Genomic DNA, 24,625 nt, shown 5'->3' with positions numbered 1-24,625 from the left:
TACCATTTGGTACTATTATAGCTTCTATTCTTTTCAGGAGACTTGCTTGAAATTTTTCAAAGAAATCTGCAGGGATATTTTTTCCACACCTCCAAAGTTCTTAGAAGTTGTTTGGTTTGCAACTTTCTTTTTTTTATTCCATTTCTCAATGGGCTTCTTGACAGCTATACATCCTTTTATACCCATAGTGTTGAGCTGTCTTCTCACAGTGGAAGGATGGAAAGAAACATCTGTGGATTTTTTTCAGATCTGACACAAGTGATTTCTCTTTATCTTTTAATCATTTTTAGAACTTTAGCTTGGGAAACCTGTTTCTTTCCTTTGACAGTCACCGTCCTTTTGCAAATGGGTTATCTTATATCTAATCTCCTCAGAAATAAACAACCTGTATGTAATGGCCACTTTGACTGGAAATTAAATACATTATTTACACTTCACGGTGCAATGTAATAACATTTGCATTTGATGTAACACACAATGGTTTGGTCACAAAAAGCTATCTGAATAGCTCAGTTAACACATTACCGTGTCAGTTCATCTAACATTGCTGTTTAGGAAATAAATGAGTACTGTTATGAGTATGTTTAGCTGGCCTCATCTACTGGTTGAGAGAACAAGTAGTTCAGACTCTTCCACACTGATCTAGGATCAGGCCTTCAAATCTGAGATGGTCAGTATATATGATACATTACCCACAATACACATTTTAGCATTTATTACATTTATCATATTTTAGACGAATACTGTAGCATTAATCAAGCTAATCTCCATCTCCAGCATTGGTAGTTTATGACTGACAATAATTTTGATGTGTTTCTCTGTACTTAGTAAAGAAACAGAAAACAAAGGACAAACTTATAATGTTCTTCCATCTACCCATTGACTTTCATTATATGCTTTCATTATATGTGTGTCAATATGTTCTTTTCTCAGTACAGGAAAATTAGTGTCCATGGTTATTGACTACATGCTTTAGATGATGCAGATTCGTATTGAAAAGCACTGGAGTATTCATTTAAAGTCTGCAAGGACATTCACAAGTGGCAGAAGCACACAATAACATCCCCAGTGTTATATTAACCCACAGAGTTAAATATATGCCTGAGGAGTTACATTAGGTTCAGGTTAACTCCACTCCTGTTAATTCAACACTGGTGACTTTAATTATTTCTTTCTTGAAAACAAACAAGACCATGGTGTTTTCAAACTGCGCCACCATTGCTGACTGAAAGCCCGTCTATGAATTTAATTGACCATATTAGCCACCTATATTTGAATGGACTGAGCATTAGACAAAAAACTGTGGCTTCGCTGTTCCTAGTGATGTGAGTTTCTTCCACATGAGAATGGTGCAAAGCCTGTTAGCTCACCAGTGGTACGCCACCTTCTCGCCCAGGTTCCGGGTCAGAACATTGTGGTCCAACACATTATAGCAAATGTTCGTCTTAGCTCCTTCCATGAACTTGACGTACACCTTCTCCTTGGTGACATCAAAATTGTACTGCAGCAACTGACCATTGGGAAGCTCCTTCCAATAGAACTCCTGAGCCACTTCTCTCCAGAACGCTGTGGATTAACAGATTTGCTGGAGAGTTTATGACAACACTCTCTCACTCTCTATCACAGACACGTGACCCATCTCTGCTTGTTTTATGGCATATACACTGAGATTCATCATGTCATTCTTCAACTGACTTACCTTCAGGCTCCTCAATGGACTTCTTGTACAGTTCAAGGTATGAGTTAAAGTCAGGCACGTGAGCATCCACCCGCAGATCCTCTGGAGGATAGAAGACCTTCTCCTCTTGGTTCTGCTGCCCCGGTACAACCATAGCGGTCAGCTGGATTTAAAGTGGGAAGCAGCTGAGAAGTCCCAAGTTCCTTGCTGTTTGGACTCTGAGAGGCATTGAGTGCAGAGCGCTGCCCTGCGCTTCAGCTATGAAGCGGTTTATGGTGTGAGCCCCACCCCCTAATCCTCACACCGCGTTATTCCCCAGGTCTGCTCAGCGCCGCAGCGACCAATCAGAACGCTGCGTTCGGCACTCCTACTTTTTCATTGGCTAAACTGCGTCTCTCCTGCTGATCCAATTACAAAGGAGGAGACTGGCGACAGCAACTGAACGCAGGCGGCCGCTTGTGTGCCAAGAAAACGAGACAAGAGCGACAAGCCTTCCCACTCTCCTAACGCAATGCTGGATTCCTCTGTCCCACTTTTCCTGGAATGGGCATCTTTGTCACCGGGACATTTTTCATAACTTCGTGTTTTGAGAGCCGACCGTTTGTGAACAGTTCAGCCCTGACTGCAAATGTTAAGTGGGGTCAATAGCAGGCCGAGGGGCGGTTATTAAGAACTGTAACTTCATGAAATCCTAATAAACTCGATATAATTTAACGTTGTTTGTATCATACAAGCTTTTCAACCTAAATACACAAAATATGTGTGTCAAACCACAGCAATTAGTGTTTGTACATGCGTATGTCTGCCCACCCTTTGCAGCTATAACAGCTCCAGATCTTCTGTGAAGGCTTTCCACAAAGTTAAGGAGTGTGTTTATGGGAATTTTTGACCATTCTTCCAGAAGCGCATTTGTGAGGTCAGACACTGATGTTGGACGAGAAGGCCTGGCTCGCTTTCTCCACTCTAATTCATCGCTAATTTAAGGTGTTCTGTCGGGTTGAGGTCAGGACTCTGTGCAGGCTGGTCAAGTTCTTCCACACCAAACTCGCTCATCCACGTCTTTATGGACCTCACTTTGTGCGCTGGTGCACAGTCATGTTGGAACAGGAAGGGGCCGTCCCCAAACTGTTCCCACAAAGTTGGGAGCATGAAACTGTCCAAAATATCTTGGTCTGCTGAAGCATTAAGAGTTCGTTTCACTGGAACTAAGGGGCCGAGCCCAACTCCTGAAAAACAACGCCATGCCATAATCCCCCCTCCACCAAACTTTACTCTTGGCTCAGTGCAGTCAGACAAGTACTGTTCTGCTGGCAGCCACTGCTCTAGAGTCCACATAGCTCTTGAGCTTTGTATGCTCCAAGTGGGTGTTGATTAGGTTTGATCTGCTAAGTCTGTTGAGATGCAAACCAGAGTTTCACCATTTCAAAAGATCATTGTTCATTTCGGAGTAGTTATAAGTGGTTATATGATGTAAACATGCCTCCTGCAGTCGTGCCATAGTAGTGTTTAGAGCACTATTTTCTTATTGAAAGACTAAGAAAGTCTTCTGATGTATATCGAAGGTGTGTGGAGCGTTTGAAAAACCAAAGGGAAATTAGTAGATACTTGAGGGAGGGGCTGTTTAAAATGTTTTTCCCCGCTAACTGGCTAATGCAGGAGGCCAGAGAGCAGTCGTTACCTGATAGACTGCGGAACACCGCGTCTGTTCTTATTCATCTGAGTCAGAATAGTCTTCACTGTGGTGAGAGAAAACGGACGAAAACTCACAAAGCATGCAAAGTCATGGATTCTGAAACCGGTGTGGCTGAGATATGCTGTGCAACAGACTTTTACACAATATGACAGATGATAGATGAACCGTAGTTTTAGGACACAGTTGAAATCTAGGCTCACACTGGAGGTAGAGTACGCTGTCTGTGTTCGATTATACGGACTGGCTCCCTCTCGCTGAATGCGAACGCAGACCAGCCGAATCGATCTGACGGCGCTCTCTGATGTCCGCCATTGTGAGTTGGTAGAGTGACCGGACAGAAACATTTCTAAGTATGTATTTATCTTCAGCACTTCGAGCAGCGGCGTCCCATGCGGTATGTTATTTTAATGTTTGGAATGTTTAGCGGTCGCTTTACTATCGTTAGTGTGTTCAGCTGACGGGGCTGTGCGTGGCCGGCTAGTTTTAGCTTCATGACATCTTGCAAGGGCGAATGGAAAATAGCGAGCTAGCTAACGTTAGCAGACGGTCAGCTAACAAGCTGTCAGAGCTGTCTTTAGACCTTTTTATGCACCGTGCAGGCGTGTAAGCATACAGAAAATATGTCTCGCAGTAATTAGCTGGGTGATGGTTGATATTGCGGTAATTTGTATAGAAACCTAGCTGCGCTGTTTTGATTCAGTTTGCTTTAATCTACCATACAAGATCAAACTATTAACCAGATCACAGAAAAGAAAGTTGGCACATAATTGTCATTTGCGACTTCCAGATAGCTGAGACATGCACTTGACATCCTTTTATTTACTTTGTACTTCCACTTACTGGCCACTTTATTAGAAACATCTATACTGTGTTTACACTGTATTGAGGTACAATTGCACACTGTTGTTATGCGCATATTGTCAGCAAGGAATATTGATATGCACGGTTGAGAGTGGTCTACCATCGAGAAATATCCAGCAAAGAGTGAATGTCTATTGATGAAGGGTTAGAGGGTGGCTAACACAAGTTGTGCTAGGAGCAAATGTGCTGCAGTCAAGCCAGTGGTCAGGAAACCTGCTCCTGGAGATCCCACCTGATCCATATAACTACTACCTTCAGAAGTCCTTGATTAGGTCAAGGAAGTGTGTTAGGTTTGCTGGAAGGTATATCTCTAGGAGCAGGGTTTGAGACCACTCCCCTAAACTCTCATCAGCCGTTTTTCTAATAAAGTAGGTGTTGTGGGTGTGTAAGTATATCATCTGGACACTTTGAATAGTGAAGTTATGACTACTATAATGAAATGTTCCCACTGCATTACTGTTTCTGAAATAATATCAGAAGTGGAAAAAGCAGCAAAACTGGGCTTAAGCTAATGTATTTAAAATGTGTCAAAATCTTACCCATTTCATAATGGCTGCATGGAGCCCAACCTAACAGAAATGATCTACATTAGGGCTGAAATGATTATTCGCGTAACTCGAATAATTCGATTACAAAAAATGTTCGAGCCTCGAGGCTTCGTTTAATTCATGTCACCAAAGTCCATCTATTTTATCGTTTCACTCCCGCTTTGTAGACTACCGCGCAGCTCCTGTATCATTGTTTTACACAGACTGTTAGAACTGAAGCACTTTTTCAGAGATTTATAAGGCGGCGCGATTTATTTAGCTCTATATGGCAATGGCAGATAAATAAAGATACCGGTGTGTGTAAAAAGGCAGAAAATGTCTAAAGTGTGGAACTATTTTACGCTGCGCAAGGCGGACAATGTAGTGCAGTGTATACACTGTAAAACGGACCTGGCCTACCATAATAGTACTTCGTCAATGCTGCAGCACCTGAACCCAAAGCATCCTCACGTGAAGTGCACTTCTCCAAGCCGACTCGGAGCCTCTCCAGCGTATGTTTACGATTGATAACTGATATGAACACCAGCGCTTGGTAGAACGTAACTTACAGTGTTTGTAATTATTTGTAGCCCGTGTTATGAGTCGATAGTGACCAGGCATAATAAGTAGCAAGACAGCAAATACACCAAGATCTCACTGATGCAATTTATCTCTCCTCATCTCTCCCTCCCACTCGCGAACAGACACACACACACACACACACACACACACACACACACTCTCTCTAATAGGTTAGATCTCTAAACATGCCTTCCTCATACATAAGGTAGTAATAATTAAATGCAACAGAAGGACAAATTCATTTATGACTACATTCACTACATTCCCTTTTCCCTTTTTTATTCAGATAAAACTAAGGACAAATAGACTAACCTATGTTTGTGAAGCTGTATTTCATAGTTTTATCATGTACATCATAAAAGTTTCACAGAAAGGTTGAATAAATTGGCTTAGTCCTGGAGAAAATAAGCCCAAGGTTTTAAGCTTTGATCTAGTGAAAGTGTTGAGTTTGAATAAAAATCCTTTTGTGAGGAATAACAGCCAATTGCTTGCTCATTTTAAGAGACCTTTCACGTTGCATAACACACCATCAATACAGTTGTTTAAAAACACATAAGTGTGATTTATCCGATTACTCGATTCATCGATGAAAAAATTGACAGAATACTCGATTCCAAAAATATTCGATAGCTGCAGCCCTAATCTACATTGCAACATTATTCAGGTATATAATTCAAAGAATAGATGATTTAACAGATGATTGTTCTCAGAACAAAACCTTTTATCTCCACAATGGCAACTTTACGTAGGAAAGAAATTCCCATACATTTCTTTTGGTCTGTTCATCATGAAATGTGTACAATGTAAAAACAAACAGGCATTTTCAAATTATGTCAAAAACTGAAAAAACATTTTTGCTGTGACACCAGCGAGAAGTAAGAGACAATATATGCATTTTACATTTTTTAACACTAAATTTGATGCTGGCAACTAGCTGATCATGCTTTGTCTAGTCTGAACTCTTTCCAACAAAATGAAATACAAAATCATAAATTCACTTAAATGCTACAATAAACTAGAGGTGTAACAATTTCAATACAAATATTTAAAAAATCAAATTTCAATATCAGAATTAAAACTGCGTTGCCGATACACCACTCTTCCGAGGGATTTAGTTTATCATCTTTCATGGAAACCTTGATTTAAAAACTAGGCATCTATTTGCAAACTTTTTATTTTTTTCGGAGCCAAACCAATATGTATAGTTAATTAGCTCTGTGGAGTCCTGAAACATTTAATATTAGCAAAATGTTGAAAATCAAGCTCATTCTTGGACATAAGAATTGAAAATGGTATCCAAAGGACATGCATTGTTATGGCTCTTGTGGACATGCATGTATGCTGTGAGCTTGGTATGTTAACATACTAACATTAACATATAAACACAAGGCACATTATTCATATTCAGGGACTCCTTAATTTTTGTAGGTCTGATCAATTTGGTGAAAATACCAAATGTCAGTTTTTCTGACCAATATTGTGACCGATTTAAATGTGATTCTTTTGTATTTGTTTTTCATTAATTAATTCTATTAGTCTCAAGGCTTTTATGCTTCCAATATCAATTTCAGCATCAATGTCTTTCGAGCCTGAGGCTTAAACCTTGAATGTAGTGTGGCAAACTGTGATTTCACGATCTCTGTGTTATTAGATAAAAATTACCCCTTAAAACTTAAGATTTAAAAGTGAAAATTTAGCGATTTGAAAGTTGCACTCTTTTAAACTGTAATTTCAATAAATTACAAAAAATGACTTTTTCAGCCTTAATTTTTGCTGTATGTAAAATTTTGTATCAAACACTATCATATTGAATCTTGTGTACGTACCTACAATAAACTTAGCATGCATAATGAAATATTGTCATAACCAGAAGCCTGATCCCTCAGTTGCTGCACGCTGTGCTCCTGTGTGCTATTTTTTACTCAAAGATGAAATGATCAGCGTAGTTGTTGGCAGTTTCATTCTGCACTGATGTAAATTTTATTGGACACAAAATGTGTGGAAACTCAACTGATTGAGGAAAATAGAAAAAAAACTCTTTATCCTTGAGTTTTGAAACAAGTACTTGTTTTATTCTTCTGAAAATGCAGTTGAGTGAAAGTTTTTATTCCATCCCTGAACAGTACATTGTCAGTGTTCTAATGCAGTCTGTCTGATTACTTCAGGGCAGGCAGGTCAGGAGCCTGTACCAGTCTGCTGCTCGTCCTGGAGCAGGAGGCATCTTTCTGGTAAGGACTTTGAATCCTTGTTTTTAAAATGTATTTATTTATGTATTTTATTTTTTATAAAAACAATCCTGCTTAGAAGATTATTGTTAAAATGGCCTGTACATGATGATCTTAGAAATGGCAGTAATACAGTACACAGTACACCTGGATTTAATTCAGGAACATGTGGAATAGAGTGGAAAGAGTCTGAATGGTAGCTTGCGCCATGAAGGAAGGATGAATGAAAGAATGCATGACTATCAACCATTAATTAAATGGTTTTAAGTGAACTCTGACTGACTTACATGTGAAAGATTAGAGAGTTTGGCAATGCAGCATTTGTAGGTGCTACCCATTACATTGAAATTGATCAGGATGTTGCAGCACCTTCATCATACAGTACTGATGAGTACTAATCCCTGCAATGATGAACTAGATGTCTCTCAGAGCCTGATGGGTGATCTATGTATTGTTTTGTCCCATAGTGTTTTTATTTAGTTTTTAAGGGCATCCTCTTTATCTTTTTTCTCCCAGTAAAGTATTAACAAAATTTTGAAGGGCTCTGCATGGTTTGTAATTTTTAATTTCTGTCCATTTTAATTGTTTGGCTTTTTAAAGGCAATTGTTACTAAATTGATTGTCAAAATAATCAGTTGATTGCTAATCTAAGCCTGAATTTCACACGCGATTGGAGTAATTATAATTACTTGGATAATTAATGTTTGTGTTTCATAAGTATAGAGTCAGATGAACAGGGTCATTTTGTTGCATTGTGCTATACTATAAAGTTATAATGCATGAGAACATTACTGGCTTCAGGTATTTTCATATCACTCAGACTGCTTGCTTTTAAATCTGTTTTCATAGTGTTATATTTATCTGGTGAAAATGTCCAGTTATCTCTGGTGGCACTCAGAAGAGGGCAGCATTCTCTGAATGATAAATAGAGTTCAAGTACTATTTTGACTTGAGCTTTTCAACAAGGGTTTGTCTGATCGCTTGTTATGAGCTGTGAAATACAGCATAGTTCTATAAAAACGTCAGTAGTACAATTGAGAACAGATGGTGAAGATGGATGAAGTCTCGTTTTAGCCAGGAAACCATAAATACATTTCATAAATGTGGACGACAACTTTGCTGAATATGTTTAGGAAGATTTTGAGAACTAACAAATATTCTGTCCTGGGGGACATCCTGCTGCAGTCAACTTGAAATCAAAATGGACCTTTTTACTTTTAGTAGTTGACCCTGGTCATAGTAATTAAAGATTCGTAATACCATAACATTTAAAAGACGAAAATCTTGTTTTCTTTGCAGAATATACAATAGAAGAATATAAAAAATAGAGGAATAATATAAAATATAAAAATATAGGAATGTGTGGACAAGGATACAAGGTTATGTGTAATGTAAAGCGCATATGTGTTCAAACGAGCAGGAAGTAGTAGATTTGAAAGTTGTTATTATAAACCAGTAATATCATGTTTCCTCCAAATGTCACCGCGCCCTCCTATCATCGGACGAGGCTCTTAGCTAGCTCAGAGATCTTCCCTGAAACTATGCAATATGTCTTCTAACTCTGAAATATTTAAGTCTTACTGAGTGAAAGTTTTAAATACAATTTATTCAGCATTACATATATTATAATAAAATTCAGCTGTTTTTGTTTGTATTTAACACAGCACAGAGATACAGCAGACAACAATCCAGATACTCCATTTGAGTTCACTCTTGAGAATATGAAGGTGAGTGAATATTTTGGTTTTCCTTGAAGAAATGGTTCTGTTTTCCTGGCAAGAAGAATGGACTGGCTGAAAACTTACTCGGATATGACCAATACACTTATGTGTTTTAATTCATTAAACTATTTAACATATTTCCCGTTTGGCCATTTTGTTATCATACCCGAGTCCTAGGTGGAAAATCTACAGTACCTAATCCCTAAAGACTGTTGATTGAGTCTCCTGGGAGTGCTCTGATTGATGCTATGAGTTGCTAGACTCGTATGCTTGCTTGATTTCTCATTAATGTTTCTGGGTGCATTTTACAATAGAGAGTGGAAGCCATAATAAATAACTATCCCAAAGGACACAAGCAGGCTGCTACCATCCCAGTGCTGGACTTGGCGCAGAGGCAGCATGGCTGGCTCCCCATCTCGGCAATGAACAAGGTAAAAAATTAAAATAGCACCACTACATAGTCTTGGTAATTAACCTGATAATTAAATAACGTCATTAAGCAATAGAAAAAAATATGTATTCAGTATGCTGGTTGGTACTGTTTGTCATATGCTGACCAACAATAATGTGTTCAGATGATTGTCAGCAGATGGTTAGGTAGTAAATATGACTTGTTGAAAAATATGCCCACCACACAAAAAAACTAAGGTCTGGAGAAAACATGTTCTTTGCTATTTTAAAAAGTACCTAGATCTTAGAAGTGCATATTTTTTTAAATATTCGCCAGCAAGGTCATCAGTTTCCACTGGTAGGAAAGTGAAAGGTTGTATTCTTACATCTCATAAACTCGTATCGTCTAGAATCCCTGGTTTACCACTTGCAAATATGACTTCGTTAACTGTTCCAAGTAAAAATGATAATATTTTGTATTTTTGTAAGTTTGCTGTTTTCCAGGTGAAGGTATTAGGTATGTTATGATGCGACTGGGCTAGTAACTTTAGCTATTTATCTGTTTATCTTAAAAACTTCAGTTTTACAAATTGGATTGTTTTGGGGCAGATTTAATACAGTACAGTTTAGCAGTAATGTTATTAGTTTGCTAACTATCTAGACTAGCAGTGTTTGTTAAAGGGAACCTACAGTGCCAGAGTTAAGTAGAACAGTAAATATGCCAAAAACTGTACATGGGCTTTGAGGGACTTGAAATTACTCAAAAGAATTAGCACCTAACAGACCAGAGTAACAGACCAGCTAAGAAAAGAAAAGGTAGCATATTCAGATCATTACTCCACCTCTTGTTTGGGAGTTTGTATGGATCCACATCAGCAAAGGCAATTATATCCATATACTGTTGTGTGGCATCCCCTGTGGAGTTAAGATTCACTTTTCAGCATGTCAAGGCTTAAAATTCACAATAAAACAGCAATTCCGTCGAGCTCTCACAGTGTGAATGTTTGAAGCATGTAAACAAAGAACCCTGACAATACGACAGGATGACTCTATGATTCAGCTTGACATGATGTTGATTCTCAAGCCCGGAAGCTATGAGTTATTTCTGTTAGTGAATGAATTTGTATACCTGTCATCATAATTTTGAAAGCTGAAAAGCTGAAAGTATTGATGTTCATAACTATAAAATAAAAAAACATACATTAAGTGTTTTCAGTTAAATTTATTCCATCACAGCAGTGATATTCAGGGCAGTTCGGATTTCTTGATGTAACAACTCATGTGAGAGTGACATTTTCTCCAGGTAGCAGAAATCCTGGAGATCCCTCCAATGAGAGTGTACGAGGTAGCCACGTTCTACACCATGTTCAACCGCCAGCCGATGGGGAAGTACCACGTCCAGGTGTGCACCACTACACCATGTATGCTGTGTGACTCGGACAGCATCCTGCAGGCCATCCAGAACAAACTGGGTAAGTAAACAGTGCCCCTGCACTCCACCAGAGGGCTACATTCTGAAAGCAAGCTCGTTTTCTTAGGTAGCTGGTGTCGTTATAAACCACTCGTTCCCAATCAGGCTTAATTTAGGAGAGCAGCGAGTGAAGTCAACTCAGGCTGTAGCACGGTGGGCTGACATCCTAATGGCAGAGAACTTTATCAAATGATAAATCAAGCCTTGACATCACAAATATGCAGAATGCACATCATAGAGCAGGTGCTTGTGGCGAAGCAGGAATAAATTTGATGTACATCCTGACATGCTTACAAAAACCCTGAGATGGCAGAGGGGGTGAAGGATGTTTACACCATTCAAAAATACCAAAAAAGTGCAATAAAATTGTCTAAAAGTTACAATAGCATTAATGTTTTTTTTCCCCCTTCTGTAAAGTTACTGTTTTTTTTTTCCAGACAAGGTTTTGTTAGAACAGCAGCAACATTCTGCTCTGTGTCAACAATGAACAGGAGTGCTGGTCAGGCAGCTGAATTTTTTCCCAAGCTAAGTTGGGATCATACTCAAACTTGTCTTAGACTAGGATATTAGGAATTAGGAATGTTTGATTAAAATGAGACACCATAAATACATGTAAACTGATGAATACACTTGATAAAACACAGGATTAGTTTCTGTATTCCTGCTATTTGAGCAGAAACCGGTCACTTTTCTTCTCTCTCCTTTAGGTATCAAAGTTGGGGAGACCACACCAGACAAGTTGTTCACGCTAGCAGAGGTTGAATGTCTTGGCGCATGTGTGAATGCTCCAATGGTCCAAATCAATGACAACTATTATGTAAGTACAGCTATACAGGCCTTGAAGGGTCTCATAAAACAGAGTGGTTTTATTATTACCTCTAGGGAAGGCTATTCTTCTATCCTGTAATGTGCAGATTGAGCTGGCATATTCTTGTCTGGTGTTTGCAGACACTTAGAAAGGTAGTAACCAATATACCAGAGTGCCCAGTTGCAGGAAATGAAAGGGCATCACAAACAGGAATGGAAGAGCGGCAATAGCAGCTGAGAAAATAACAAAAAAAATGCACCATTCAGTTTGTTTATGAAATATGGCAGTTTATTTACATTACAAGTTCACTTACACTCTTATACAACGCTAGCCCAACATAATTCTGTTATACTAAAGGTGAAAGCATGTGTAATTGAAAAATGACAACATCATGATATTTGACATTTTCACAATACGCAGTTTTGCAGTCAGGTTTCTGAGGTTTGGCAACAGACAAAATGCACCAACAAACTAGTAGCAGATAAAAAAAAAAAAGAATAAATTAAACAATTAGTGACCAACAAGCTCACTATAATAACAGTACTCTAAAAGTACTGACAATGTTACACTCAAAATAATGTTATGTAATTTATCAATGGCACATAAACTTATACTGCCCATCACACATTTAGGTGGAACTAAAACATCAAGTTGCCATATGAGCTTGATCTCCTGAAAGTTCATCTAACAATCTTAACAGTGACCCTTATGACCATGTTATTTCCCTAAGTCAGTCACAGGTACAGATAAAGCAACCAACTAATTTAAAAGTCTGCTGTGTGTCTTTTAATAGGTAATTTTTTTAGGTTTACAAATATCAGTATTTGTATGTACCTCTTACATTCCAATCTTACTGAATGCTGTAATGCTTGCTCATTCTTGAAATTCAGTGCAGCTCACAATGCACAGATGTAGCCATACTAAGAAGCCAGGTAGCTAACTAACTACAAGTATTAGATTTTTAAATTACAGAAAGATGTCTGAATCTGTAGTACTTATCAGAGCAGACAACGTGTACCTGGAAGGTGTAATACGGAAAAATCAAAAAAGGGGAAAAATGGAGAAAAAAAACAAGAATAAAAAGGTAATACTTAAACAAATTTAAATTTAGGGGTTAGGGTTTGGAACAGATACCTCCCAAAGGAAAGTACCATATAAATGATGATTTTATATATATTTAGCTTAATATTATCTCTATTAATGCCTTGGCTTTAATACGATGATAACAATGTAAATATTTAAGGTCTCAATTTTTTTTTTTTTTATAATTTTTTTTTCTAGACTGCAGTTTAACCTAATTCAGTACACTGGTCCTTATACATTCATTGGTTGAAACATGCAGTCACTTGCTCTCACTGCAAGTTAGTGATAAAACTGAACTGTTTTTGCTCTATTCTAATCACAAGATCTTTGGGGCCAGCTTTGGGTTGGATCAAAGCAGGTAATTGCAATTAACTACTCAAAATAATTTATTCATAGTCCAAATGAAAATGTGCATAGGTTAATGGGGGTAACAAGCTTTGTCTTTATAATCTGTCCAAAAAGTTCCCCATATTTAGATGCTGTATTACGACTGTCATATTGTCGTGTGTACATATGTATGAATTATGCAATATCAGACAGACAGGTTTGTGTCAAATCAACTTCCTGTTCAATGTGTAAACAATCCAACTGCGGATTCAGACATTTTTAGGCACGTGTCTATGTAGAAGTTCTACTAGAACACTGGGTTGTTCATTCCTGATGACAGCCCGAAATGCACTGTAATATAAATGCTGCGCATGTGAGCTGGCTTTTCTTCTTGTTGTTATTGGCCAATTGATAAAAAGGCAGATGACATCACTAAGTGCAGTTCTAAAAGTGGACATTTTCTCGGCTTTGAAGGCGCTCCAGTCTGCATGCCTTGTGGTTGGATCCAACAAGAATCCACACAGAGTAGGCAGTGGCACTTGGTGGGGAAAAATGGTACATCTGAACACACCCTTAGGGAATCATTTCACTCAGATATTAAGTAAACATAGAAAGAAGGAAATTTACTTGCATTGTAGAGTCAGAACCCTTTGCAATCCTGCAAATGTGTTGTAATCAATGTAGGGACACACAAAATGCATCATATTTATGATGTGATCAGGGCACAAATATTTTGATTTTTTTTTTTTTCAGTTGTGAAGTTCATCGAAACTGTTTAAAAATATGACAAATCTTTTACTGAAGTGGTTATTTGTGAATCACTAGTCTAATATTTACATAATTAGTCATTTAGCTAAGCAGGCATTATATGTTTCTTAAATGAATGTTTATGAAAATTCTCATTGATAAATGTTTCACATCAATAACACTAACCATTGCACCCCTAATATATGATGTTTTTGTGTACTTTCAGCATGGAGAGATTTTATTTTTTGTCTGAAGGAGTTATTCAGGGGTAATTAGAACAACACTGTATGTGTTCCAAGTCACCAACTAGATAATGTTTATCTCCAAATCTTTATGGAGTAATGACTCAGAAAAGACTGTCTTCTGGGGTAAACCCTACTTATGTCACATAGTGCTGATAATGAACTACTTGGGCAATGATGCAATTAATTGTGAGCTCGACAGTTAAATGGAAAGTCAGTCACAAGCTGAGACTTGGTAGCTAAAAATGGGTTAGCAGGTTCCACTCCTACGGTTAATCATAAACTCTGCTTCTGGGTTGTTGGTGGGAGTTTCTGTTTGCCACTTATCTGATATCAGCCTGGCTGCTTCTAATAGTATGTCGTATACAGTCTCACAGTTTTTACTAAATGCTACCTTTTTGCCAAATATTTGGGCAGTCTGGTAAGGTAATGGCTAATGTGTGCTCCTTGCATTACACATGTAGCCACATCAACTGGGAAAGCTTTCCTTTTATGGTAGAGAAGTCTCTAATGGGGCCTGTTCAGAGCAAAAGAGCAACTCATAGCTGCAACTGGTTTTAGGCTAAAAACAACTGAGGTCTGGTCAGCGAGTCATATCTCCTTACTGACTTGCATTCATTGTCACACTTTCACAAGTAGTGCCTAGTGGGAATTTACCTCGGGTGAGTTGCTATTCCAAGTAACCAGAGTGGTCCCCTTTAAAAGTATTTAGAAAATGATCAAAGCTTAAAACAGTTACCGTTCACGTTTATAGATTTCTTAAAAGTGCTCAATCATGTGGCATGTTGATGTAAGAAACAAGTTTAACTTTGTGTTTGCTTTGCTTTTTTTTTTTTTTTTTTTTTGCATCACAGGAGGATCTGAAGCCTTCGGACATTGAGCACATCCTTGACGAACTGAAGGCAGGGAGAGTCCCTCCACCTGGGCCCAGGTATGAAGGCGTTTCCCTCGAGTGGATTACTTGTTGTCGCTGAGTAATAACTATAAAGATCTCTTTACTTCTGTTTTGTGTAATGTTTTCCATCGTGCACTCTGGGGAGAGAGATAGCTAACCTCTGTAAATTCATGAATCTTTCTTTTTTTTTTTGATGTGCTACAAGGAAAATTAAACAAGTGTATGTACTTCCTTGCTATTATTGCTGATGAAGCTAAAGTTCTTGTTTGGTGGGCGTTTTGACACGTAATATTACTACAGACATAGCAATACATGAAATGCATCGCGATTTTTTAATAAGTTGGAACTGATTTAAAAAAGCATGAGTAGTGCTACGTTAAAAAGTTATTAAAAAGTACAATGATTTTTACTCAACATTACAAACTGCACTGCACATAATACAATTAGTCAGGACTAATGCTCCATTTTTAATGAATCATATTATTTGTTCTTTATGTACTAACAATATACACAATGCTCAGAAAAGCATACTGTGATGTAATGTGACTGAACAAGATAACACTAATCATCGTTACATTGCCCACACCTACTGTGTGATCACCCTTTTGCACCCCAAGAATGTGTCATTGCTGCTTTCTCTTTCAAATTTGCTGACATGCTAAAAGGTGCCTTATATACAGTTGAAAGTACAGGATAATAAGTTACATTGGCCCTGGCTAATTATATCCAGTGGTGTTGTGTAGTTTGACATGATGAAACAACTGTTAACAACTAGCCTGCTTAGCACACAGCAACATAAGTACATTGTGTTTTTACTTCCAGGACCATCTTTAATAATGTTTAAGTGCTTTAATTTTGTATTTATATCTAATGTAAACTTTGTCATAAGTATGCAAGAATGTGAAAATGAGGTTATCGCACTGCAACAGTGCAGCAAGAGAGGATTTTTATGCAGAACTTTGATATTATTGGGTTATAAGGGGCAGAAAATGGTAGAAGCATTACTAGCAGTTGTTCACTGCAATGTCTGTGTGACTTGCAATTTAAGAACATGGGATACTTTTTCTTTCCAGTGCTGTTCAAAATAAGATTTTAATAATGATACAGTATTTTTTTAGAAGTATTTTTTTTGTAGTTTCAAAATTTCACATGCAACCGAATTAACGGCCAATACGAATTTGAGTGGGCTAGTGATTTCCTAGTGGGTATATGGTGTATATTTGCATGTCATTTAGACAGCACCTCTGGCTATATCTCAGTATCAAACTGATACTACTGTGGTGAATTGTTTACACTTTTTCTGCCCAGACAGATCTTTGTGCATCCCTAGCTGTGGTGACATTAGGGCTGAAAAAAATCATTGTTTTATAATGAAATTGCAGTTTACAATAGTCACAAAGCTACAATTTTAATTATATTCTACATTACTGCAGTTGTCTTAGGTTTCAAATGGAGAAACATAACCTAAGAGCTTGTGAACTGGTACACTACATTGTGTTTAAGCCTTAAGCACGTAAAAAATGGATGTGCTGCATTGCTTGATGAAAAAGCACTAGAGCGTAATTTAAAGAAAATAGCATTTAAATCACACATAATATGTCAGAAAAATCAGTTAGATATTTTTCAGAAATCATTCAGCCCTAGATGCCATGATAGTTGCTATTAAATGTTTATTTTTTGTAAGTGATTTATTCCGTTTTTAAAATGATCACTAAATGTTTGATTAGATTGACTAGTCGTGTAGTTTGTATTTATATCGATTAGTGCCTTTCAAACATTGTCCTTTGTCTATCAGGCTCATAGTCTACTCCTTTGTTTTCAACAATCTGTACACAAACATTTATATTTATCTTTTCCTCACTCACAGACATGTCATGATATTACATTTTATTGAATTACATTTATTTTAATTACATAACTGCCTACATAAATGTCTACATTAAAGATCTTTTTTTCCCTCTCTTTTTCTACAAAGGAGTGGCCGTTTCTCATGTGAACCTGAAGGTGGTCTGACTTCTCTGACTGAACCCCCTCCTGGGCCTGGTTTTGGTGTCAGGGCTGACTTATAACCACCTCAGAGGGACCAACTGCATTACAGGCCCTCACCTAACTTGATGACTTTGTTCAAAAATCACAGTAATTTGTGAGTGTAAATAAAATGTTAATTGTACCTAAAAGAGCTGTGTGGTGCTTTTTACTTTACTGTTAGTCACATATGAACTAGGACGTTGTTTGCACATCTGTGTTGGATGATTTAGAAGAACTAACTCGAGACTGAGATAATCTTATGTTTTTATCATTTTATCAATTCCATCTAAAAGATAATGAGCATTTTGTTTGTACCATGTCCTAAAACTGCCAAAATAATGTACATTTGTACAGACAGCTGTGGTCATCTGCCTCACGAACGGACTGCACTGTAAAATGCAGACTGAGAGGAATTAATATTGTTCACAGCAGTAACGAAACTGCATGGCAGCAGTCCGGACAGAATCAGCTAGAACGACTCCTCAAAAGCAACTGACGCACGGCTGAATTTGGTTCAGTGCAGCCATATAAAAGACGACAGCACAGCTGAAAAGCGTATGCGCTTTTTGTCGACGTGGCGTCACTACTACCAGGTTTGTAGATCGCTTACGGTATTTTACTACTCATACAAAGGAACCTCTCAGCTTATCTGAAAGATGCCTCACTCCAGCCCCAAACTAACCAATCGCCCTCGCAGTTGCGCATTCGATACCTACACTGCAAACGACCACATTAACTACAGACATGACATGCCGCCCACCACATACAGTGCACGCCTTCACATTACAATCGCTGCTTATACTACACTACACCATACTGGCATGTTAGCTGCCACACTTCATTCAACCCTCTGGCTCGTCTAGCCACTGCCCATCCCCCTCTATTCTCCTCTCCCCTCCTCTCCTCCCTCCAGCAGCAGTTTCTCGTAGCGACGAGGACGACGTGAACGAATCGTCCTTTTGAACCGGATCTTTTCAACAATTCAGTTGAGCCGAAATACGACAACATATGAACTTTGGTAGCAGTGTTTACTACGCACGTTAAAGAATTAAGACCTGTATTAGAATAGTAATCTTTTGTAGTTTAACGTTTCGAAGTCATAAAAATACCACACCTGTGTGTATTTTAGCTTTACATTTGTTCTCCGTAGATTGCAGCTGGCTTGAGTTGCTGTTGTGGTTGTGCAATAACTGTTTAATGTAATCTGGCTACTTTAGACGAGGGTTCTTGTTCTTGATCAATGTTTACGTTCCACCTTAAATGGCGCAGGGGTTGCAGAATGTAACGCTAACTGCTGCACCGTTAAAGGTGGAACGGAGCCCTAAAGTAAAAAGCTGGCAAATAAGCCAACTTCAGCCTCGTCTACATTAGTGAATACAACTAGCAGACTGGAGCTCAACGTGGCTGAAGCGAAAGTTACGGTAAACTCGATGAGAATAAAGTGACTTCACTTATGAATCAATGAATCGTTGAAACGGTCAGAATCGGTTCGGCAGTACTGAATCGAACTTCCCAGCCCTACTCCCATGCGATTTGAGCTTGTTCTGCAACATAATGGCCGCCACTGCGCATGCGCAAGCTTTTCTACATAATGCAAAATACCACTGCGCCACAACATGCCCGAGCGCGACACCGAGCTTCAGCAGAGTAAAGCACAAACAACGCTGCGCATCCGCCGAAGAGGACACACTGTCCACAAAGTGTAAAATGAAAGAGAAAATCATATTTACTCCACTCCTCTACGAACCCTCAGCTCGAGCCTCAGACTCTTTTTCGAGAACCTTCCTCCCAGCAGCTGCAGCGCCGAACGGAAAAGATGACGTCAAGCGCCTGAGCGCGTCACCTCACCCTCTCCCAGAGCGTGCTCGGGCTTTTTCGTATGAGAATTTCAAACGTCGATAAGCAAATTATGGCGAAGGAAATATAAGCAGGAGAGCACACAGAAGTATAAAGTAAGGGCTGGTGCGAGGAGCTGCGAGAGTGCAGAATTGGATAAGAAAATAAAGAGCCACAATCCTACCACAAGCAGCAGACGACGAACCTTTTAAGCTCGGCAGGGCTGGAGCGGTCACGTGGCCGAGCCTGGACCAATCAGCGCGGCGCTCTCGTGTTTTTGCTGGGCTTTTCTTAGAGACGGCGGAGGGACTGACTGGGGATGTTTTCAAAACCAGCCGTAAGCTGGACACAAACGTCACACAGTTGCAGGGTTAAACGCTCATTTTCAACATTTGTCCAAACGGTTTGCACACTTTGGAACAACGCTGCGAGTTTTTAAGCTCGGACGCGAACCGCCGAAGAAAGCTTCTCCACGGTAAGTAGTGAAATGAACATTAAACTCCCCCTTTGGCTTCTTTTTGGTCACAGGAGAAAGAAGGCATTGAGCTAACGTTAACGGTAGCGAGCTAACCTAGCTAGGCAGCTAACTTCAACGCGTTAATTCAACTGCTCATTTTTCATAGTTGCGGAAAAGATCGTGTCGTGTGGGGTTGTAGCTCTGTCCGTTTTGTTGTGTATACTTTTTTCGCATTCTGAGCACTCGGGACGAATATTTTATTGAGCCTCGAAGCTGCAAGTGAAAGCTAGCTACTCGTGTCGAGTCGACGACGGAAAGGCAGCAGTGACAGCCAGGTTTGGTCTTTCAGGACTTGGAGGGAATGCGAGTGCTGTTAGCACAACTAACGCTAGCACAAAACGTTTAGCAGGCGAGGGAAGCGCTGAAGGGGCGACTTTATTTCCAGCGCTACTGTGGGCTATTGTCTGTGCGAGTAGGGGTGGCGCAGTCTGCAACACCGACAGGAGCCTCTGTATTTAGTATTTTGAATTTATTTTTCACGTTTTACATTTGAACGAAGTGCACATTTCGCAACCTAAAGCCAACTCTGCATTTATTACAATATTCCTGAACGTCTGGAGACTGGAAGTGCAATTTGAATGCATTTGTTTGACAGTTGTGTGTCTCGATATGCAGGCAGGCATGTTCAGTCTGTATAGATTTTCTAATTTTCTTTCCACAAAGTACCATGTGTTTGTATTTTTAAACGGTCGCATCTGCGCCACGAGGGTGCATCTAGCTTTTGCAATAACCTTAGCAAAACAGACACCCTGGCCCTTCAGCTCAGCGGTTCGGGGCGGGGGGGTGTGTTACCACAAAGCTTTCTCTGCTGGGTGACCGACCGTCCGTCCTTCGCACACAAGCCTTTTGTCTAAAGGACGATGTCAAGGCGTCTTCAGCTGCTCCAGTGAAAGCGAGCGGCGTACGTCTTTGGTTTGATGCTCACATTTTCGGATTTTCCTCAACGGTGTTTTTTTGATGACATAACTCGCTACTACATTGTTTACTAGGACTACATCGACACCCATCAGGCGGTACACTACGAGGCACCAATTAGTTACACAGCTGTAATATCACACATGATTTTTTTTCTCGTCTGTATGACATTATAGAGAACTACCTGCAATCATATAAATCAAGTCATCATTTCTTGTGCGAGTGTAGGTAGTGATATTTTTTGCAGAATTTCTGTAATGTCTTCCCCCCTGAAATGAGCTTTTGATTTAATATATGTTAAGGTATGTATGTGTTTGTTTATTTATGTCTTTTTATTGTCAGATTTGTCATATTTTAGCCGCTTCATTTCTGAAAGTCTGTTTGCATCGTCATGACTGTCTCAGTATTTCAGCTTTGACACTTTCTGTGTTTTGGGCAAAATATTCAACTTTCACTTCTTATTACGGAACCTAAATCAGATTTCTACGCCCACTCTAGTCTTGTGCTCACGCACTTGCAAAATGACATATTAGGGATTATCCAGAGTTCCCACTTTTCCACTGGGCCAATGGCCAACAAGAGCTTGCGGTTCCTGTTGTTTTTCCATTGACCCTCTTTTCAGGCATTTAGCCACATGCACAAGGCCTCGTATGAGAAGCTATGGAGGGCTGTTCAAGGAGAAATTTTTCAGCTAAAGGGAACCCATTTGCTGTCAGGTTTTCTGGTACTGGACTGCGGTAAAATTGCTTGTCTTCTGTCTGGTTTGTTTACATTAGATAAATGACTGGGGGTTTGTACGGTCTAAGTGGGCAAGGCCAGCAGATTTTTCATCAAAACAGCAGGAGAAAGAGCAACTTGATGCAAAATTAAATTAATAAATAGAAGGGATGCACCATTATGGAAATGCAGATGCTGATATACAATATTTTCATATACATATTTGCAGATACGTAAACATTTCTGTATTGTGGAATAGGGAGTAAATCCATCTGGATGAGCATTATGAAGAAATACATGTTACAAATGCAGTTGCATAAATTGCTGATATTTCAGCACAGTAGCTCTGTATCACTCGAACATTTCTTTTAGTTATATAGTTATAGTTAATACGTCATCAAATATTGTTCATATCCAAACATCTGTCTGATGCTGATAATTTTTTAAAGCAAATATCTGCCAATACAGATGATTGATATCAATATGCTACTAACAAATTCTTAATGTGCGCTACTGTATAGGTCTGAAACCTCTTTTTCCTGTGGGTTTACCTGCTGTAATTTCATGTTTACAGTAACATATGTCTCTGCTTCTCGTTCTGACTTTTGTAGTAGAACAGATTTCCACATTACCGTAGTAAGATTTTTTCCACCTCCATTAAGGTAAAAAACATATGAAATGATAGTGAAAACCCAACTAGATAAAGAACCGCATTTGTTTACAACTTATCTTGCTGCTGTGTAGTCCTGGCTTATTTCTTGTGGTTCATTACAGAAGCTCAAAAATAGCTTGGAGTTAATTCTACAGTATGTTGTCCACACAGTGATCATAGTAAATGAAAAAAGGCATGTGTGTATCCAGAAATGCGAACGCAGCCTGCAAGATCATTTTGTTCATTCTGATCTAAAGCTGAAGGCACTTCTGTTAAGTACTTCAGCTTCTTAACATTACATTCATATTCTGTAGGCATTTTAACAGAACCATTTCGGACTAATGCACATTCTCTATGATTTAACCTAATATTGATGGACAACATTGATATCAGGAATGTATTGCCATTATATTTTTGCATACATGCTTCAGAGTGTGAATTTGAGTTATCCATTATTTTTCTAGAGGAAGACAAGCCATATTTAACATTGATTAATAACCATTTTAAAATAAAATAAATAAGGTCGTAGAGTTTGAGTTGACTCATGACTTTTAACTGAAGCTAATACCATGTTAGTCAAACAGATCTCAGTGGTATTTTGCAATGTTGAAATGTAGGATGTCATGTTAAATCTATTTTTGCCAGATATTTAAATTTGTATTCTGGAAGATATTTTAGAGTGCGTTCGTGTTCAGTTCAAATAATCCAGCTGTAATATTAATATATCTCTGTTTTCAATTACCTGTATGACGTGTCCACCATTGCAGGATTTATACCACTGATGTTATATTACAACTACACCAAATGAGTAGGTCACAGAATGCTGCACTGTGGACATAGATGGACCAACTGTGTTTTTTACTCCTGCACGTCTTACATACAGTGGGGGTATTCGTATGAATTCATCCTCCATTGGTCTGCGTCGCTGGACGGCAAAGATAAGCATTTCCATGGTGTCTGTCATGTGAGCAGGGGCTGTTAGCATGGTGGAGAGGGACAGAAACAGGCATGCGTAAGAGCACACTGACTCACCCTCTTACCCATTAGACATTGCCCTTTGTGCTCAGAACCATTCCCGTGAGAGACCTCTTGCTCTGCTTCATATTCGCGCTGGATACCATTTTTATTTTGCCTTTTATTTTCACTACATCTGAAGGGTTTTTGAAGTGTGAAGGTGCAGACAGAATTTTGTTCATTTTGATTTGAAAAGGGAACAATATGAAGTATAGAAATGCTGTAACAGATGTTTTATTATTATTATTATTATGGAAGCCTTATAACAGAAACCTTTTAGCATGAGGATAATGTTATAACACAAATTTTTTTCTTTAAAAAGAAGTGATGAAATGAAAACATTAAAATGATCCAAAACTGCAGTGACTTCAGGGTAGGTCTGCCCTGTGCTACAATATTTCGCTTATTTTAAGAGATATTAAAAAGTACTGCATGTATGGATAATGGATCATAGTACTGATGGGTGAGGCCTGAAATAAGCATGTATATGTGAATTGAAACTGCCTGAAACTGTATTAAATGTGTTATAGTAAAGAACCCAGTTTTGTTTAAATTGAGGGACAGCAATGTTTGTGAGTGAAAAAAGTAAAAATTTGATGACAACTGGAATGTGTGTGCGTGTGTATGTATAAAATTTAAATTATATTCATCACATGTCACTTATTATTAGTTGTAATTAACATAAATGCCATAACATTAACCAACTTTGTCTCCGTGTACCTCCAGTAGCTCTCGAAAGCCGTCACCATGTATCACACTTTCTTTCAGAGAACATGGATGTAATTGTTATGTCTTTATCAGTTTGCTTTCAGTATGGTGCGTTGTTATTGTCCTGTGGAAAAGTGGTTCTGAACACTACGATGTTTAATTTTAGCCACACGCTTCATTTCTAGTTGGTCTATCTGTTGTGCCTTTATGTACACAGTTCAGAGATGTTCCTTGACAAGCAAACCTGCTTATTCAAATAGAAATTGTTGTTTATTGGAGGTAATTCATTTTAACAGATAGCTTTGGTCAAACATTTGCTTATTTGTTGGTTAATCATTTTCATATATAATCAGGCCTTTGCAATTTTTAAAATATTGAAACCTTTTGTTTTGGTTTAAAGGGTAGGTTGCAGTGATAACATCTGAAACCGTTGTATGATATCAATCATAATATGAATATTAGGACTTAAAAGAGTAGTACTCGTCCTAGATCCTGTAATTCTGGCTTTTATTGTAACAAAGTGCATCTTGTTTTACTTCCATCTTTGGAAAACTGAAGGAAATAGAAAGTTTTGTTTGTTTAAAAAGCAGGGACTGATTTGCATCCTGTCAATATCTCAAAACGTTTCTCTTTAGCTTTATATCAAAATCAAATACCGGTCTTGCTGAAGGTGAAATTATGAGGTCATTGTAACTCATGGTGCTTGGTAGGAGGTCTTCAGCAGTGGCTTGTGTAGTGACAGTAGTGGTTGCCCTTGATTTGGATGTTTGAGCAATCACTGCTCCAAAAGAGGAAAGATGCTAAAAAGAAACAAACCACCTTCTCTCTTTCTTTGTGACGCTGCAGGCAAGACATTTGAATACCCTTTTTATAACGTCTGTATAAAAACAGTGTCTTGGGGAAAACCCCACAAAATATGTCAAGTTTCTCTAGTCACCCCTGAAAGGTCAGGCTGTGAGCCTGTTTGAGATGACGGGGAGATGTGTAG

At 38.6% G+C, this 24,625-nt stretch overlaps 3 protein-coding genes and 1 long non-coding RNA gene across 7 annotated transcripts in view; 2 read left to right on the top strand and 2 right to left on the bottom strand.

Moving 5' to 3' along the window:
- acss2l (acyl-CoA synthetase short chain family member 2 like) overlaps positions 1-1,943 on the bottom strand; it is a 28,676-nt gene extending 26,733 nt beyond the window's left edge. Inside the window, exons 1-2 of one of the 2 annotated variants that reach the window (XM_017722463.2) lie at positions 1,700-1,943; positions 1,371-1,566 (exon numbers count right to left, since the gene is read on the bottom strand). In XM_017722463.2, the coding sequence (XP_017577952.2) occupies positions 1,371-1,566; positions 1,700-1,832 (329 nt within the window). In that variant the 5' untranslated portion in view covers positions 1,833-1,943. The remainder of the gene's footprint in view (positions 1-1,370; positions 1,567-1,699) is intronic. The other variant, XM_017722462.2, reaches the window with a different exon arrangement.
- Positions 1,944-3,613: 1,670 nt separating this feature from the next.
- ndufv2 (NADH:ubiquinone oxidoreductase core subunit V2) lies at positions 3,614-17,427 on the top strand. Its single transcript, XM_017722467.2, has 8 exons — positions 3,614-3,765; positions 7,507-7,569; positions 9,231-9,293; positions 9,602-9,718; positions 10,981-11,149; positions 11,856-11,965; positions 15,210-15,286; positions 17,226-17,427. The coding sequence occupies exons 1-8, from the start codon at positions 3,724-3,726 to the stop codon at positions 17,317-17,319; spliced, it is 735 nt and encodes a 244-aa protein (XP_017577956.1). The 5' UTR covers positions 3,614-3,723; the 3' UTR covers positions 17,320-17,427.
- LOC108442437 lies at positions 14,061-19,344 on the bottom strand. Its single transcript, XR_001859035.2, has 2 exons — positions 19,299-19,344; positions 14,061-19,148 (listed from the first exon to the last, which is right to left on the bottom strand). It is a non-coding gene; the product is annotated as an uncharacterized LOC108442437 (long non-coding RNA).
- ankrd12 (ankyrin repeat domain 12) overlaps positions 19,143-24,625 on the top strand; it is a 41,670-nt gene continuing 36,187 nt past the window's right edge. For all 3 annotated transcript variants that reach the window (XM_017722465.2, XM_017722466.2, XM_017722464.2), the window contains exon 1: positions 19,143-19,589. The gene's annotated coding sequence lies outside the window, so the exon portion shown is untranslated. The remainder of the gene's footprint in view (positions 19,590-24,625) is intronic.

This window comes from Pygocentrus nattereri, chromosome 19, assembly GCF_015220715.1.
Source record: "Pygocentrus nattereri isolate fPygNat1 chromosome 19, fPygNat1.pri, whole genome shotgun sequence".
Taxonomy (NCBI): Eukaryota; Metazoa; Chordata; class Actinopteri; order Characiformes; family Serrasalmidae; genus Pygocentrus; species Pygocentrus nattereri.
The sequence above is the reverse complement of the archived record's forward strand: the minus strand, read 5'-3'. Positions and strand labels throughout refer to the sequence as shown.

Bases quoted from the DNA above. Each gene is read 5' to 3' on its own strand.
- ndufv2 (XM_017722467.2), top strand. From the start codon at position 3,724: ATGTATTTATCTTCAGCACTTCGAGCAGCGGCGTCCCATGCG. The intron at 9,294-9,601 runs GTGAGTGAATAT...ATTTTACAATAG, and splicing joins TCACTCTTGAGAATATGAAG to AGAGTGGAAGCCATAATAAA. The intron at 11,966-15,209 runs GTAAGTACAGCT...TTTGCATCACAG, and splicing joins AAATCAATGACAACTATTAT to GAGGATCTGAAGCCTTCGGA.